Source organism: Papio anubis, chromosome 8 (genome assembly GCF_008728515.1).
Source record: "Papio anubis isolate 15944 chromosome 8, Panubis1.0, whole genome shotgun sequence".
Lineage (NCBI taxonomy): Eukaryota > Metazoa > Chordata > Mammalia > Primates > Cercopithecidae > Papio > Papio anubis.
Window position 1 is genome coordinate 89,850,094 of NC_044983.1, and position 17,232 is coordinate 89,867,325.

The following is a 17,232-nucleotide window of genomic DNA, read 5'->3' on the forward strand; positions in this document are numbered from 1 at the left end:
TCTACAGTTTTGGTTATTTTTTTGTCTTTCCATTGAGCTATGATTGTACCACTGCACTCCAGCCTGGGTAACAGAGCAAGATCCTGTCTCCTCCGCCCCACTCGCCCACCAAAAGAAACAGGAGATAACAAATGTTGGCAAGGGTGTGGAGAACCGGGAACCCTGTACACTGTTAGTGGGAATGAAGATTGGTGCAGTCATTATGGAGGTTCTTAAGGAAATTAAAAATAGAACTACCATATGACCCAGCAATCCCTCTTCTGGGCACACACCCGAAGGAGATGAAATCACCATCTCAAAAATCTGCACTCCCGTGTTCACTGCATCATGGGAGTGTCCACTCCAGATAAATGCATCCATTGGCAGATAAATGGAACAAAAAATGTGAGATGGTGTGTGTGTATATATATATACACACACGTACACATACACAAAATAGAATATCATTCAGCCTTAAAAAAGGAGACCCTGTCATTTGCCACAACATGGAAGGATGTGGATGACATTATACTAAATGAATTAAGCCAGACACAGAAAGAAAAATACTGCATCTCACCTTATATGTGGAATGTTATTTAAAAAAAAAAAAAAAAAAAGGCCAAACATATAGAGATAAAAAATAAAACAGTGGTTACCAGAACAGAGAGGTGGGGTGGTGGGGGAGGAGGGAGAGGAAATTGGGAGATATGCATCAGAGGATACAAAGTAGTGGATATGTAGGATGAACAAGTCTAGGGATCTAATGTACAACATGAAGGCTATAGTTAATAAAATTGTATTAGGCATTTTGTTAAGTAGATTTTAGGTACTCTGGTCACACACAAAAAACAGTATATGTGATGGCTACTAATTTGCCTCACTATAATTACCATTTTACTGTCTCTATATATATGTATGTGTGTGCACATGCATATACACACACAGACACACACATATATATATATATATATCTCCCATAACATCATGTTGTAAACCTCAGTTATGCACAATAAAATTTATTTTTAAAATGTTTTAAATTGAGCTTTAATATTAGGTCTTATACCACACCCTTCCCCCCCGCCCCCCCCCACTCACAGACAACCCCCTAGAACCCATGTTGATTAACTACTGCTCAATATCCATATCATCAGGTTGTTGCCTCTTCCCTTGAGTGACCCATCTAAAAAATAAATGCTCTATATTCTGGCGGCCAGGCGCGGTGGCTCACACCTGTAATCCCGGCACTTTGGGAGGCAGAGACGGGCGGACCACCTGAGTTCGGGAGTTCAAGACCAACTGGCCAACACGGTGAAACCCTGTTTCTACTAAAAAAACACAAAAATTAGCCAGGCATGGTGGCGGGCACCTGTAATCCCAGCTACTCAGGAGCCTGAGGCAGGAGAATTGCTTGAACCCAGGAGGTAGACGTTGCAGTGAGCCAGGATCGCATCACTCACTCCAGCCTAGGTGACAGAGTGAGACTCTGTCTCCAAAAAAAAAAGGAAATGCTCTATACACTGGAGAGAATTTGATAATCCAACCTCCTAGAAATAGCCCTGGTAACACCTCAATAGTTTCAAACATCCTTCAGGATGATTTGGAAGGATGCATATGAGAGAATCAATATTCAAGTGACCAGGACCTTTTTTTAGTAGCCTGATTCTTATTCACTTCCATCCAAGGCAGGAATTCAGAAGAACAGTCCCAGTGTATAGGTTTCCTCAAAAGCCCTTTTTTATCCTGACAACTAGGATAAGAACTAGAAGGCAAATTAGTTAGGGGAGAATTATCTTCAATGGTGTATTTTTGAAAGGAAAAAAGATACACCTATCATGTTTCCCCCTCTTCAGAAGACTGGACTACTAACTGACTGTCCAATAGTGTGGATCAGAAACAATGCTCATACACCCAAAAGCCATAAAACCTATTTATTCCCTAACCCAAATCATCATAAAAGAGCCCTAAAGGACAAAGGATGATCTTCTCAATACTCAATTGTCTGTGGAAAATTTTCTGTGGGGAAAAAGATACAGTGGCTCTGAATATTCAATATCTGATTCCTTGCAGTTATGTCTAGGTTGTTATATAAGGAAGTAAGAGTCACTAGAAAAGAAAACATATTCACCAATCAACTGGTTACAAGTTTTTAAAAATCAGTTTCTATTCAAATGTCCCTTAAACCTCAACCATAATATCAAAGTCTCTTTGAGACTGCATGACAATCAACTACAACATGAAATAGCAAATTTTGCAAAAGGTTGACATGATAGGTACTTGGAAAGAGACTGACTTGAATATCAAAGAATTTTAGGTCCTTAGGAAAAGTTAAGCAATCCACAAATATTTTGCAAAAACCCTATTTATGATGGTGCTAAAGAAGTCAGATATAAACAAAAGAAGTTTTATCATGTCATAGTTTCTGTGAGAAAAAGTATAACTTTTATTCAAATAAGCACTTTTAATAAGGATATAAAATCTCAGCCAGGCTCGTGCCTATAATCCCAGCACTTTCGGAGGCCAAGGTGGGCAAATCACTTGAAGTCAGGAGTTCGAGACCAACCTGGCCAACATGGTGAAACCCCATCTCTAGTAAAAATACAAAAATTAGCCGAGTGTAGTGGTGCACGCCTGTAGTCCCAGCTACATGGGAGCTTGAGGAACAAGAATTGCTTGAATCCAGAATAAGACTGTCTCAAAAAAAAAAAAAAAAAAAAAATTTACTATTAAATGTGGTCCCTTTTTGAAAGACTGGTTAAACAGAAATGAAATTAATAGGTAAATATATTTAAGATAACAATAACCAAATTTTTCACTATGAAAGAAGGGGCTGCAAACTAAAATGAATCCTGTGGTACTATATCAAAATTGGAGGTATTGGTATGAGCTGGTGGTTTTTAATATTTATAGATAAATATAGATGTAATCATATATAGATTTCCTAGTTTTGACTGCTAGAAGAGATAAAAGCAACAACACTGCAGTATCAGTGAATACACCTAGTGGTCAGTTCCTGGTTTTTAAATACACTTCTCCACCAAAAAAGAACTAGGGCTCTTGAATGATTTCTAGACCTGGGACAGGAAAGATCTTATTGTGCCAGAAGCACAAAAACACTCAAAAATTGATGGGGATTCTCAAAAGGACACAGGAGCCCTGGTAAAGGGACTCCATTGGCCAAATCTGAGACAATCTGAGCATCATAATAAATAACAGATTATAACCCCCTGAATAAAACAGACATCTATGAATCCATAAAAATTAATTAACAAATAAATGGGGAAGAAGGGAAAGCTCTTCCTTGCAACAGAATGCCAACTAATAAATATAGATGGAATGAGAAAACTAACATTTGGCAACAATTATAGTACTAAATTTCAGGTAAGAATCAGCAGTTTCAAAGTAACTCTCCATAGATACTTACTAATTTCAAAGGTAAAAATAAGTTTACAGTGAAGAAACCCTGCTGCCACCAATTTATCCAAATAATCAAACTTATTATCACCAGTAATGAGATAAACTGGCATCATGTGCCTTTTGATGATATACTAAGAACTATTTCTGTGATATTTCTGCCAAAAATGTGTAAACTAAATCTAATTAAAAGGAAATATCAAACAAACCCAAACTGATAAGCATTCAACAAATGACTGGCCTGAACTCCTTAATTTAAAAAGTCACAAAATATAAGCAAAGACTAAGAAAATGTTCCAGATCGAAGGCAACTAAAAGACATGATGACTGAATACAACACATATCCTGGTCTAGCAGGAAAAAAAAAGTTTATTCATTTTTAAATTCGTTTCTGCCATAAAGGATATTGTCTTAGTCCATTCAGGCCGCTAAAACAAAATACCATAAACTGGGTAGCTTATAAACAATAGAAATGTATTTCTCACAGATCTAAAGGCTGGGAAGTCCAAGATTAAGGTCCTGGCAGATTCAGTGTTTGGTAAGGGCCTCCTTTCTAGTTCATAGATGGCACTGTCTCCTGTATCCTCACATGGTGAAAGACGAAAGGCAACTCTCTGGGGCCTGTTTCACAGAGGAATTAATCTCATTCATGAGGGCTTCACCCTCCTGGCCCAGTCACCTCCCAAAGCCCTCACCTCCTAATATTAATACCATCGCATTAGTGCTTAGGTTTCTACATATGAATTTTGGGGAAACAGAAACATTCAGACCATAGTATTGTATCAGTGTTAATATCCTGATTTTGACTGTTGTACTTCTATACTTTATTATACAGTAGCCTGTCCTTGTTTAGGAAATACATACTGAAAAATTTCAGGTGATGGGGCATCATGACAGCATCTTATTCTTAACTAGTTCTGAAACATTATACATATACATACAATACACACAAAAATGTTAAATTTGTGGAAGTTTTTTATACTATCCTTAATTTTTGCTTTTTATTTATTTATTTTTTTTTTGAATCTCGCTCTGTCACCCAGGCTGGAGTGCAATGGTACGATCTCGGCTCACCACAAGTTCTGCCTCCTGAGTTCACACCATTCTCCTGCCTCAGCCTCCTGAGTGGTTGGGACTACAGGCACCTGCCACCATGCCCAGCTAATTTTTTGCATTTTTAGTAGAGATGGGGTTTCACTATGTTAGCCAGGATGGTCTCAAACACCTGACCTCATGATCCACTTGCTTCGGTCTCCCAAAATGCTGGGATTACAGGTGTGAGCCACGACACCCGGCCTACTAACCTTAATTTTTTCTGTAATTTTTAAATAATCTTTAACATCAAAAAGTTTAAATTGAAAGCACATCAAAATAAGATTGTTTAACTTAGATTGTCAAATATCAAAAATATAAATACATACTTACATATAGATTGAGCATCACAATACATAATAAATGCATTCCTCATGCATTGCTGATGAGAGTATAAACCTGTACTAACCTCTGTAGAAGGCAATTTATCATTATCCATCAAAAAGGTAAAGGCACATACCTTGTGATGAGTATCCTACTCCAAGGTATTTATGAATATAGTCTCCTATATGTATATATTATATAGATATTTATTGTAGCTTTGTTTGTAATAACAAAAGATCCCAAACAAACTAAATATCCATTATTAAGACATCGGTTAAGTACATTTGGCACATCCACACAATGGAATTAGTTTTAAAAATAAGATAGTTCTGGCCGGGTGCAGTGGCTCACGCCTGTAATCCTAGCATTTTGGGAGGCTGAGGTGGGCAGATCACTTGAGGTCAGGAGTTCAAAACCAGCCTGGCCAACATGGTGAACCCCTGTCTCTACTAAAAGTACAAAAAAATTAGCCAAGTATGGTGGCAGATACCTGTAATCCCAGCTACTCAGGAGGTCGAGGCAGAAGAATCACTTGAACCCGGAGGTGGAGGTTGCAGTGAGCCGAGATCATGCCACTGCACTCCAGCCTGGGTGACAGAACAAGACTCCATCCCAAATAAATAAATAGGGTAGTTCTAAACGTATTGACAAAAAGATGTCAGTGATATACTGTTGCAGTAAAAACACAATGTATAGAACAAGGAAGCTAGTGAACAGTTATTTAGGAGGAGAAAAAAATATATATATACATATATGTTTCCAAATATGTAGAATACTTCAAAAAAAAAGACAGAAAAAACTAGTAACTGGTTACCTCTGGGGAAGGGAAGTAGATAGCTAGGTAACAGAGAAGGGAGATTTTTTACTATATTCTTTTTTTGTTTGTTTGTCTGAGATGGAGTGTTGCTCTTTTTTGCCCAGGCTGGAGTGCAATGGTGCAATCTCGGCTCACTGCAACCTCTGTCTCCTGGGTTCAAGCAATTCTCCGGCCTCAGCCTCCCAAGTAGCTGGGATTACAGGCCTGCACCACCACACCTAGCTAATTTTGTATGGTTTCACCATGTTGGCCAGGTTGGTCTCAAACTCCTGACCTCAGGTCATCCTCCTGCCTCAGCCTCCCAAAGTGCCGGGATTACAGGTGTGAGCCACCACACCCGGCTGACTTTTTACTATATTCTTAATGCCTTCTAAGTTTTTTTACCATGTGCATGCATTACCTTTTTTTAAAAAAAAAAAGTCACAATGGATTACACCTTGTATGATTCTCTTTACATAGTATATCCAGAATAGGTATATCCATAGAGACAGAAAGCAAATAAAGGAGAGTGACTGTTTAATTGATCTGGGGTTTCTTTTTAGACAAAAATGTTCTGGAACTAGATAGAATTGACAGTTGTACAACACTGTAAATACGCTAAATGCCACTTAATTGTATACTTTAAAATGATTAAAATGGTGAATTTTATGTTATAAAACAACATAAATGTTATTTATTGTATTGGAACATTAAACTATAATGTTCCAATAGCCTCTTTGTGGCTACTTGACTTCCCTGAAGCACTGTGAAGCCAAAGACAGCCAAGGGACTCAACTACAGAAAACTCTAAGTTTCTCAGGATCTCTTCATTCAGTCACAAAATGTTTTTGAATCCATGCAGTTTGATTTAAAACCTTAACAAAAGAACATTCCTGCCTTTGTATGTCACAGTTTTGTGAAGGAGATTCAGGTAAACAGGTAACAGAAGATGGCATAGTCTCCTCTCATAGTTCTTCAGAATGAGAAAGAATCAGAAAGAATAAAAAAACTTTCTCTTCTTCTAAAGAAACTATATAGCTCTGAATATCCAAGAGATCTGGGGCTTCCTGTATTCATTTCAGAGACTCCTGTAACAAACTGGGTGCTTTTAAACAACAGAATTTATTTTCTCACAGTCTGGAAACCAGAAGTCCAAAATCAAGGTGTCAGCAGGGCCATGCTCTCTCTGAAAGTTCTAAGAGAGAATATTTCTTTGCTTCTTTCTAGCCTCTGGTGGTTGCCAGCAATCAGGGGTGGTTATTCCAATCTCTGCCTCCATCATCACATGGCCTTTTTCCCTCCGTGTTTCTATCTCTTTCTTCATGAGGACACCAGTCATTAAATTTAGGATCTACCTTAACCCAGTATGACTTTATCTTGATTATATCTGCAAAGACCCTATTTCCAAATAAGGTCACATTCATAGGTGCCAAGGTTTAGGACTTTAACATATATCTTTAGGAGACACAATTCAAGCCACTACATTTCCCCTCTCCCAGAATTTGGTTTTCGAAAGCCCAGGCTCAAAAACTAGATTGTTCATGAAAAGAAAGACCTGTGGAGCTTGGATCAAAAAAGATAGAAGTGGGCCCTATGGCCATTCTACCACAAACCCCAAAGAAATCACATTCCCTAAGCTTTGGGGGCAGTCATTAGTGGTAGACCTACATCTTCATTTTCACACAAAGAATATTATCTGCAAACACATAGCATTATGAAGAGACTCAAAGTGTCCAGTGAATTCAAGAAAGTGAAAATGTATTTATCAGGGCTCTTTCAGTTGAAAGAGAAACCAAACTCAAACTAGCTTAAGCAAAAATGATATTAACAATGAACTAAATATTATGAATTACTATTAATCCTGTTTGGTATAATAACAATGTGTGGTTATGCAGGAGAAAACATTTATTTCAAGAAATACATGCTTAAGTGGCTAGAGGTTAAGTGGCATGATATATGCAACTTATTTTCAAAAGGTTGAGGGGAGTGCATCTACACAGAGAGAAAGAAAGCACACAAATGAGGAAAAATGTCAGTAACTGGTGAGTTTAGGATGTTAATTGGATCATTCTTTCAACTTGAGAGTATGTAGGCATATTTCAAAATAAAAAGGTGATGGGGAAAAAGACATTTTATTGAACTGGGACATACAGATTTGTAGTTCATTTCAAGGTGGATTAGATCTAGAATGAAAAAGATGTGAAAGGGTGAGTAGATACTAAACAGGTCTCTCATCTCTATGCTTTTCTATATACTACATCCCTCTCCAACAATCCACCATAGAGAACAAAACATTTCAAATAAAGCTCTTTTCCCCAATTTAACCTCTCTCTGAACAAGAAACAGGAGGGTATCAGGAAGTTGGCACAGGTTCCCCAGTTCACTAAATGTACTAATCAGAGAAAGGATTAAGGGATTAGGAGTCAAGTAAATTAACTCCCTCTTTATTTTATCTTAACTCTTAACTCCCTTCTCAAATTTAGCAGGGAAGAGAATGAGAAACTACAGTAGAACACAAATAAAGCCCAAGATTAGTAACATAAAAGGTATTATATTCCAGAGTCTAAATGTCATTTTCTGATGAAGAAATTAGAAAAGAACTGGGCATACATGGATCATTATCTACCTCGGGCTTAAAGTAGAAAAGAAAACCTGGGAAAACAGAATAGTCACCTAACAAGGATAGAAGCAAGGAAAGAATAAGTGGGGAAAACAGGGAGGAAAGAAGGGAGAGCAAGTCAGTAACACAAAGCAGCAGCTAAACTGCCATGCCCAGAGCTGTTCCTAGGGATCTTCCTAGGAGCAGCTTTCTCGACCCTATTTCTCAACTTAAGTCTTTCTCGACCTTGTTCTGACACTAGTTACAGCTTTTGAAAAGTTATGAGGAGCACATAAATGGCACCAATATAGTGGTCAGTTAGGTAAATACAGAATTCCTTTCTGTCCCAACAAGATACAAACCCATTCATGGTAAAATTCATTAATCATCAGAAAGTCCAAGAACTTCCTTCAAAATGGTTAAGTGCTTAGGGCACTTTGTTGATTTGCACTGGTACCAAAAGGATGGCAGTTACTATTCTGTAGCCCAACAGATGGGGCCGGCTGGCTGAATCTGTTCATTCAACCAAAATATGAATAAAATGTAATTTGGAAAAACACAGTCCAATGATGGCTTTCACAAGACCAAATAAACATCTATGAACCATCTTTATTATTTTTTTTAGTTATCTAACAAATAGTGATCTCTCACAGATACAAAAAGAACCATAATCATTATTTTAACTCAGTTCAGCAATATAGGGATGGAGCATTTGTTAAATGCTTGCTTTTCATGCAAGTATGTGTCTTAACAATTCAACTCTTATTTGAAGTACTCTAGACTCTAATGAGTTAACAATTAACTAATTTCAAGTTCAACTCTCCAATTTTAGTCCTATTAACGTGTTTTTTAGAAAAAAAATTTTTTAATACTATCTTTAAACACAATCTTGGTGCCTGAGGAAAAGATCACATTTGACCAAGCTTATAATAAACAGTCTTAAGCATACATCTACTATAAAGTACACTTCAATCACACAGTTATTTATCCAATCACTAAAGATAAATTATGAAAACAAAAAACCTGAACTACCAACAATCTAGTGGTATGACATCAACAATTTTCTAATATAACATATTCATTCTTAAATCATCATTTAAAGAATACTATAATACTATTGGTTAAGCATAAACCTTATCAATAAAAAGCAGTCTTACCTGTATGAGGTGGATCTAATGTTGCCAGTGTAGGTGCTTCAAAACAGTATTTTCCACTGCAATTATCTGTGTGATTAATTTCTCTAGTACTTTCTTCATTAGGCAGATTTAAACTGCATATTCTAGGATCCCTTTGTGATGGGAGAAAGGTGTTATTATTTGCAGCACCCTAAAAGAAACAAATATATATTTAAATCAGAAATCAAACCTAATTTTCTGTATTTTCTGTATTTTTACATAAAAGATTCTAATTTAAAATACGAGCTACCAGTTACATACATACATATATATACATACATATATATATATATATATAAATTAGAACCAGATATTTAAAAATAAATTAATATCTGCCGGACATGGTGGGTCACGCCTGTAATCCCAGCACTTTGGGAAGCCAAGGCGGGTGAATCACTTGAGGTCAGGAGTTTGAGATCAGCCTGGCCAACATGGTGAAACACTGTCTACTAAAAATATAAAAATCAGCCTGGCGTCATAGCAAGTGCCTGTTATCCCAGCTACTCGGGAAATTGAGGCAGGAGAATCACTTGAACTCAGGAGGCGGAGGTTGCAATGAGCCAAGATTGTACCACTGCATTCTAGCCTGGGAGACAGAGCGAGACTCCATCTCAAAAAAAAAATAATTAATTAATTAATTAAAGTCTAATTTTTATTGCTTGTTTTTAGAACTATTTTAAATTACGCTACTAAAAACTGAAAGATATGACAGAATGAAAAATTATGCTTATAGTGTATTTTAAACAACATATCAGAAGTTTCTAAATCGTAACATGCCATTCTCATAGTAAAATACTCTTTTTCTTGTTAAATTTCTCAATACTAAAATCAATACTTAAATATTTTTAGGTGAGATAATGGTAATGTCACTATGTTGGGTTTTGTTAACGAGCCCCTACCTCTTTTTTTAAGAGATGGGGTCTCAGTCTGGTACCCAGGCTGAAGAGTGCAGTGGCACGACCATAGATCATTGCAGCCTTCTCAACTCCTGGGCCCAAGGGACCCTTCCACCTCAGCCTCCCTAGTAGCCGGAACTACAAGCATGTGCCACCATACCCAGATAATGTTTTTTACTTTTTGTAGAGATGGGGTCTCACTATGTTGCCCAGGCTGGTCTTGAACTCCTGGCCTTAAGCGATCTTCCTGCCTAGGCTTCCCAAAGTGCTAAGATTACAGGGGTGAGACACTGCAGCCGGCCTTAAAAAGCTCTTATATTTTAGAGACATATTCTAAAAATTTACAAATGAAAACATATTCCTGGAATTTGCATCAAAATAAGTAGGGAGGGACTCGAGCTGGAGTGGAAAAATAAAGATGAAACAAGAGGCCAGGCGGGCACAGGGGCTCACGCCTGTAATCCCAACACTTTGGGAGGCCGAGGTGGGCGGATCACTTAAGGTCGGGAGTTCAAGACCAGCCCGGCCAACATGGTGAAACCCCGTCTCTACTAAAAATACAAAAATTAGCCAGACACAGTGGTGCACGCCTATAATCCCAGCTGCTCAGGAGGCTGAGGCAGGAGAATCACTTGAACCCAGGAGACAGAGATTTCAGTGAGCCAAGAATGCACCAGTATACTCCAGCCTGGGTGACAGAACAAGACCCTGTCTCAAAAAAATAAAAAATTAGGCCGGGCGCAGTGGCTCACGCCTGTAATCCCAGCACTTTGGGAGGCCGAGGCGGGTGGATCACGAGGTCAGGAGATCGAGACCAACCTGGCTAACACGGTGAAACCCCATCTCTACTACAAATACAAAAAATTAGCTGGGCGTGATGGCGGGTGCCTGTAGTCCCAGCTACTCTAGAGGCTGAGGCAGGAGAATGGCGTGAACCCGGGAGGCGGAGCCTGCAGTGAGCCGAGATCGTGCCACTGCACTCCAGTCTGGGCGACAGAGTGAGACTCCGTCTCAACAAAAAAAAAAAAAAAAAAGATGAAACAAGATCAGTCACGGCCAAATGTGGTGGCTCACACCTGTAATCCCAGCACTTTGGGAGGCCAAGGCAAGCAGATTCCTTGAGCACAGGAGTTTGAGACCAGCCTAGGCAACATAGTGAAACTCAGTCTCTACAAAAAATACAAAAATTAGCCAGGCACGGTGAGGTGTTCCTGTAGTCCCAGCTACTTTGAAAGCTGAGGTGGGAGGATGGCTTGAGGCCAGGAGGCCAAGGTTGCAGCGAGCTGAGATCACACTACTGTACTTTAGCCTGGGCAATAGAGCCAGACCGTCTCAAAAAATAAAAATAAAAAAAAAGATCAGTCATGCATTTTCAATTGTTGGAGTCAGGTAATATGGACAAGGAAGTTCATTATATGCTATTTTCTCTTTTTTTGTATATGTATGGGTTTTCTATTGCTGCTGTCTCAAATTACCAAAAATTTGGTGGCACAGAACAACACAAATTTATCATTTTATAGTTTCGTAAGTTAGAACTCAGGCTTAGGTCTTACTGCATTAAAATCAAAGTTATCACCAAGGCTGCATTCCTTTCTGGAGGCTCCAGAAGAGAATATATTTCCTTGTCTTTTAAAATTCTAGAAGCCACCCAAATTCTTTGACTTAGCCCTCTTCCTCCATATTCAAAGTCAGCTATGTTACATCTCTCTGCCCCTGCTTCCCTAATCACCATCTCTTTCTCTGATCCTCTTCCCTCTCCCTCTTCCACTTCCAAGGACCCTTATGATTATATTGGGCCCACTCAGATCATCCAGGGTAACCTCCCCATCTCAAGGTCCTTAACATTAATCACATCAGCAAAGTCTCTTTTGCCATGTAAGGTAACACAGATTCCAATGATTAGGACATGAACATGTTTAAAGGGCCATTTTTTCTGTCTACCACAGTAGACAGAATTTTTTAAAAATAATAGAAACTCACAACAGGCAAAGTTGTCATGTTACTATAAATACTCATCTTAATAAACTTCATGGCTAGTAAACAAACATTCCAAAAAAAACCTATCTGATAAAATCTTTTTTTTATTTTTTATATCTGATCAGATTTTAAAGTAAGTCAACTAATGAAGGTCATGAATTTTCTTTTTTGCAACATTTTATTTTGACATAATCTCAAATTCATGGAAACATTCCAAAAATAGTATTGCCATACACCTTTACCCACATTAACCACTTGTTTACATTTTCTTCCATTTCCCTCTCTCCCCCTTCGCTCTTTCTGTGTATATGTGTACACACACACGTGAGAGTAAACTGCAGACACTATGCTCCTTTGCCTCTAAATACTTCAAGTGTTTCCAAAGACTCTCTTCCATAATCACAGAAAAATTACCAAAATTGATCATTTAATACTGGTACAATACTAGTATCTAATCCACAGTCTATGTTCAAATTTGGTCACTTATCCCAATAATGTCTGTTATAGATTTTTCCCCAAATCAGGATCCAATCCTAGATCACACATTACATCTAGTCACTACGTTCCTTTAGTTTCCTTTAATCGCTAACTTTATTTATCGTTTCTGGTCTTGAAATTTCAAAATTACAGGCCAGTTATTTTGCTGAATATCCCTCAATCTGGATTTCTCTGATATTTCCCTATGACTGGTTTCAGATGGTGAATTTGGGGCAAGAATACAACAGTTCATCATATTAGGAGGCACATAATATCAGTTTGTTCCATTACTAGAGGTATTAACTTTGATCGCTGATTAAGGTGGTGTCTGCCAAAGTATTTTTCCCTTTGTCATTTTTTTAAGTATGTTGTGAGGAGATACTTGAGTATATTCAAATATCCTATTTCCTCGTTGAACATTTACCCACTAGTTTCGGCATCCACTGAGACTCTCTAACACCATCATTACTTCCATTTCTATGCTTCAGCATTCCACTATAAGGAAGAGCTTACTCTTCATTTATTTATTTATTCATTTATTTTCATATATTAGTATGGATTCCAACTCCTATATTATTCAATGGGTTATAATCCATTAGTATATTTCTTTGATGTTCAATTTGTCCCAGATTTTGTATTTATCAGACCAATCAAGTAAAAACCACTGAAGTCACCAAAGCAATACTTTCTCACTATAGGTTAATTCAATCTAAGATAAGAAATAATTTAAGTACAAAAGGTTAAGAATGTAATAGACAAAGTAAAAAGATGGCAGAGTTGACTGCTAAGCCTAATACTTTTAGGCTTCTCATGTTACCTTGCTTAAAATTGCTGTATAACTTCAAAAATGCCCACTTCAGTTTTAAAAATTAAAATGTTTAATTTATTTATAGAATTAAAAGAAAAAATAGTAAATCAGAGTTTTTGTCTGGAATTAGTCCTCAGACGCTACATCAAAAAACAAATCTTGGCTGGGCATGGTGGCTCACGCCTGGAATTCCAACACTGTGGGACACCAAGGCAGGCGGATAACCTGAGATCAGGAGTTCATGACCAGCCTGGCCAACATGGTGAAACCCCAACTCTACTGAAAATACAAAAATTGTGTGGCAATTTTTGTATTTTCAGTAGATACAGGTGTGGCAGCAGGCGCCTTTAGTCCCAGCTACTCCAGAGGCCGAAACAGGAGAATCGCCTGAACCCAGGAGGCAGAGGTTGCAGTGAGCCAGGATCGTGCCACTGCACTCCAGCCTGAGTGACAGAGCAAGCCTCCATCTCAAAAATAATAAATGAATAAATAAATAAATATTGGCTGGGCTCTAGTGTGGGCGAGAGAGCAAGACTTTGCCTTAAAAAAAAAAAAAAAAGAGAGTTCTCCAAAGAGATACACAAATGGGTAATAAGCACACATAAAAGTGCTCCATATCAGCTATCAGAGAAATGCAAAGCAAAACCACAGTGAGGTACTACTTCACTCCCTAGTATGGCCGTCATCAAAAAGATAGTAAGTGTTGGTAGGCATTTGGAAAAATTAAAACCTTCATATACTGATGGTAAGAATGAATGGTGCAGTCAGCTTGGAAAAGAGTCTGTCAGTTCATTAAGAGGTTAAACATAGAATTATCATATGATCCAGCAATTCTACTCCTAGGAGTACACTCAAGAGAAATGAAAACATGGCCAAGTATGGTGGCTCACGTCTGTAATCCCAACACTTTGGGAGGCTGAGGAGAGGACTGCTTGAGTTCAGGACTTAGAGACCAGCCTGGGCAACAAAGGCAGAACCCATCTCTATAAAAAAATTGAAAATTAGCCAGGTATGATGGCACATGCCTGTGGTCCCAGCTACTAAGGGAGACAGAGGTGGGAGGATCACTTGAGCCTAGTAGGTGGTGGCTGCAGTGAGCCATGATGGTGCCACCGCACCCCAGCCTAGGCAACAGGGCAAGACCCTATAGAAAGGAGGGGAGAGGAGAGGGAGAGGAGAGGGAAAGGACAGGGAGAGGAGAGGGAGAGGAGAGGGAGAGGAGAGGAAGAGGAGGGAAGGAAGGAAGGAAGGAAGGAAGGAAGGAAGGAAGGAAGGAAGGAAGGGGGGGGAAGGAGGGAGAAATGAAAACACATATCCACACAAAAATTTATACACAAACGTTCATGAGCATTATTCATAATTGCTAAAAAGTGGAAACAACCCAAATGACCATTAACTAAAGAATGAATAAAATGTGGTATATTAAAACAAGATTATTCAGTGTGGTAGGCAGAATAATGGCTCCCAAAGATGTCCACACCCTAATCCCCAGAATCTGTGAATGTATTGTTATGTGGTAAAAAGGACTTTGCAGATGTGATTAAGGACCAGGACCTTGAAATGGAGAGATGATCCTGGATTACGCAGTTGGGCCTAACCTAATCAAATGAGTTCTAGCTGCAGAAAACCAAAGAGAAGAAAACATGAGAACTCAAACATGCTTCCCTGACTGTGAAAAAGGAAGAAGGGCGCCACGAGCCAAGGAATGTGGTGATCTGCAGAAGCTGGAAAAGGCTAGGGAACAGATTTCCTCTAAAATCTCCAGAAATGAATGTAGGCCCCTTGCCAACACCTTGATCTTAGATCTGTGTTGAACTTTTGACCTACAGAACTATAAGATAATTCATTTGTGTTGTTTTAAGTCATTAGATTTGTGGTAATTTGTTTCAGTGGTAAAAGAAAACTGATATTTCGGCAATAAGAAATAAATTACTGATAAAAAGTTTCTTTTGGTGTCATGAAAATGTTCTAAAATTGACTGTGGAGATGGTTGCACAATTCTGTGAATATACTAGAAACCACTGAGTTGTAGTAAGTATGGTATTTAAGTTATATCTGTATTAGTCAGTTTGCATTGCTATAAAGGAATATCTGAGGCTGGGTAATTTATAAAGAAAAGAGGTTTATTTTGGCTCACAGTTCTGCAGGCTGTACAAGAAGCATGGTGCCAGCTTCTGCTTCTGATGAGGGCCTCCAGAAGCTTATAATCAGGGTAGAAGGTAAAGGGGGAACCTGAAGGCCGGGCGCGGTGGCTCACGCCTGTAATCCCAGCATTCTGAGAGGCCGAGACAGGCGGATCACGAGGTCAGGAGATCGAGACCATCCTGGCTAACACAGTGAAACCCCGTCTCTACTAAAAATACAAAAACTTAGCCGGGCGAGGTGGCAGGCGCCTGTAGTCCCAGCTACTCGGGAGGCTGAGGCAGGAGAATGGCGTGAACCCGGGAGGTGGAGCTTGCAGTGAGCTGAGATCCGGCCACTGCACTCCAGCCTGGGTGACAGAGCGAGACTCCGTCTCAAAAAAAAAAGAAAAAAAAGAAAAAAAGAAAAGAAAAAAAAAGTGGGGGGGAACCTGTGTCTCAATGGCAAGAGGGAGAGCAAGAGAGGGAGTGGGGAGATGCCACACTCTTTTTTATCATGTGAACTCAGCGAGAACTCACTCATTACCATGAAAACAACACAAAGCCATTTATGAAGGAACCATCCCGTATGACCCAAATATCTCCCATTAGGACAACCTCAAACACTGGAGGTCATATTTCAACATGAGATTCTGAAGGGACAAATATCCAAACTCTATCAATACCTAAATAAAGCTGTATTTTAAAAAGCAAAGAAAGAAAAACCTTATTAAGAAAAAAAAGCCTATGTTTTCTCCTTACAGTGTGCCAGAATTTTTACATTGGTAAGTGCTAAACAATCTACTTGGTAAAGAAATATAGGATAAAACAAACACATACAGACCAAAAAAAGCAGAGTCAAAAATTAGAAGGTTTTTTCAACAAAAAAAGATACCATTAAAAACCAGGCAAAGGCCTTAAATAGACATTTTTCCAAAGATATATAAATGGCCAATAAGCACATGAAAAGATGCTCAGCACCACTAGTAATTAAGGAAATACAAATCAGAACCACAGTGAAATACCACTTCGCACCTACTGAGATGCCAATAATAAAACAATTTTTTAAATGGAAAATAACAAGTACTCCTGGGGATGTAGATACTACAACCATCACACATTCCTGGTGGAGATGTAAAATGGTACAGCTATGAAAAACTGTTTGATGGTTCATCAGACAGCTAAACACAGAATTACCACATTACCTAGCAAATTCATTTCTAGTTATAACCCAAAAGAACTAAAACAGGAACACAAACAGAAACTTGGATGCCAATGTTCACAGCAGCATTATTCACCATAGCCAAAAGGTGGAAACTGCCCAAGCATGCATCAGATAGATTAATGGATGGATAAACAAAATGTGGTAAAACCACATAATGATTATTCAACCATACAAACAAATTTAAGTTCTGATACACGCTACAACATGGATGAACCTTGAAAACATTACGCTAATGGAAATAAGCCAGACACAAAAGGACAAATATTGTGTGATTCCACTTCCATGAGGTACCTAGGGCAGTCAGATTTATAGAGACAGAAAGTACAATAGTGGTTACCAGGAGCTGAGTGGAG

General features: G+C 38.5%; 1 protein-coding gene across 3 annotated transcripts in view; it reads right to left on the minus strand.

The window, feature by feature from the left end:
• The window catches only part of RAD54B (RAD54 homolog B), a 134,015-nt gene that overhangs the window by 108,011 nt on the left and 8,772 nt on the right, over positions 1-17,232 (minus strand). For all 3 annotated transcript variants that reach the window (XM_021942507.2, XM_003902978.4, XM_009213344.4), the window contains exon 3: positions 9,359-9,527. In XM_021942507.2, the coding sequence (XP_021798199.2) occupies positions 9,359-9,527 (169 nt within the window). The remainder of the gene's footprint in view (positions 1-9,358; positions 9,528-17,232) is intronic.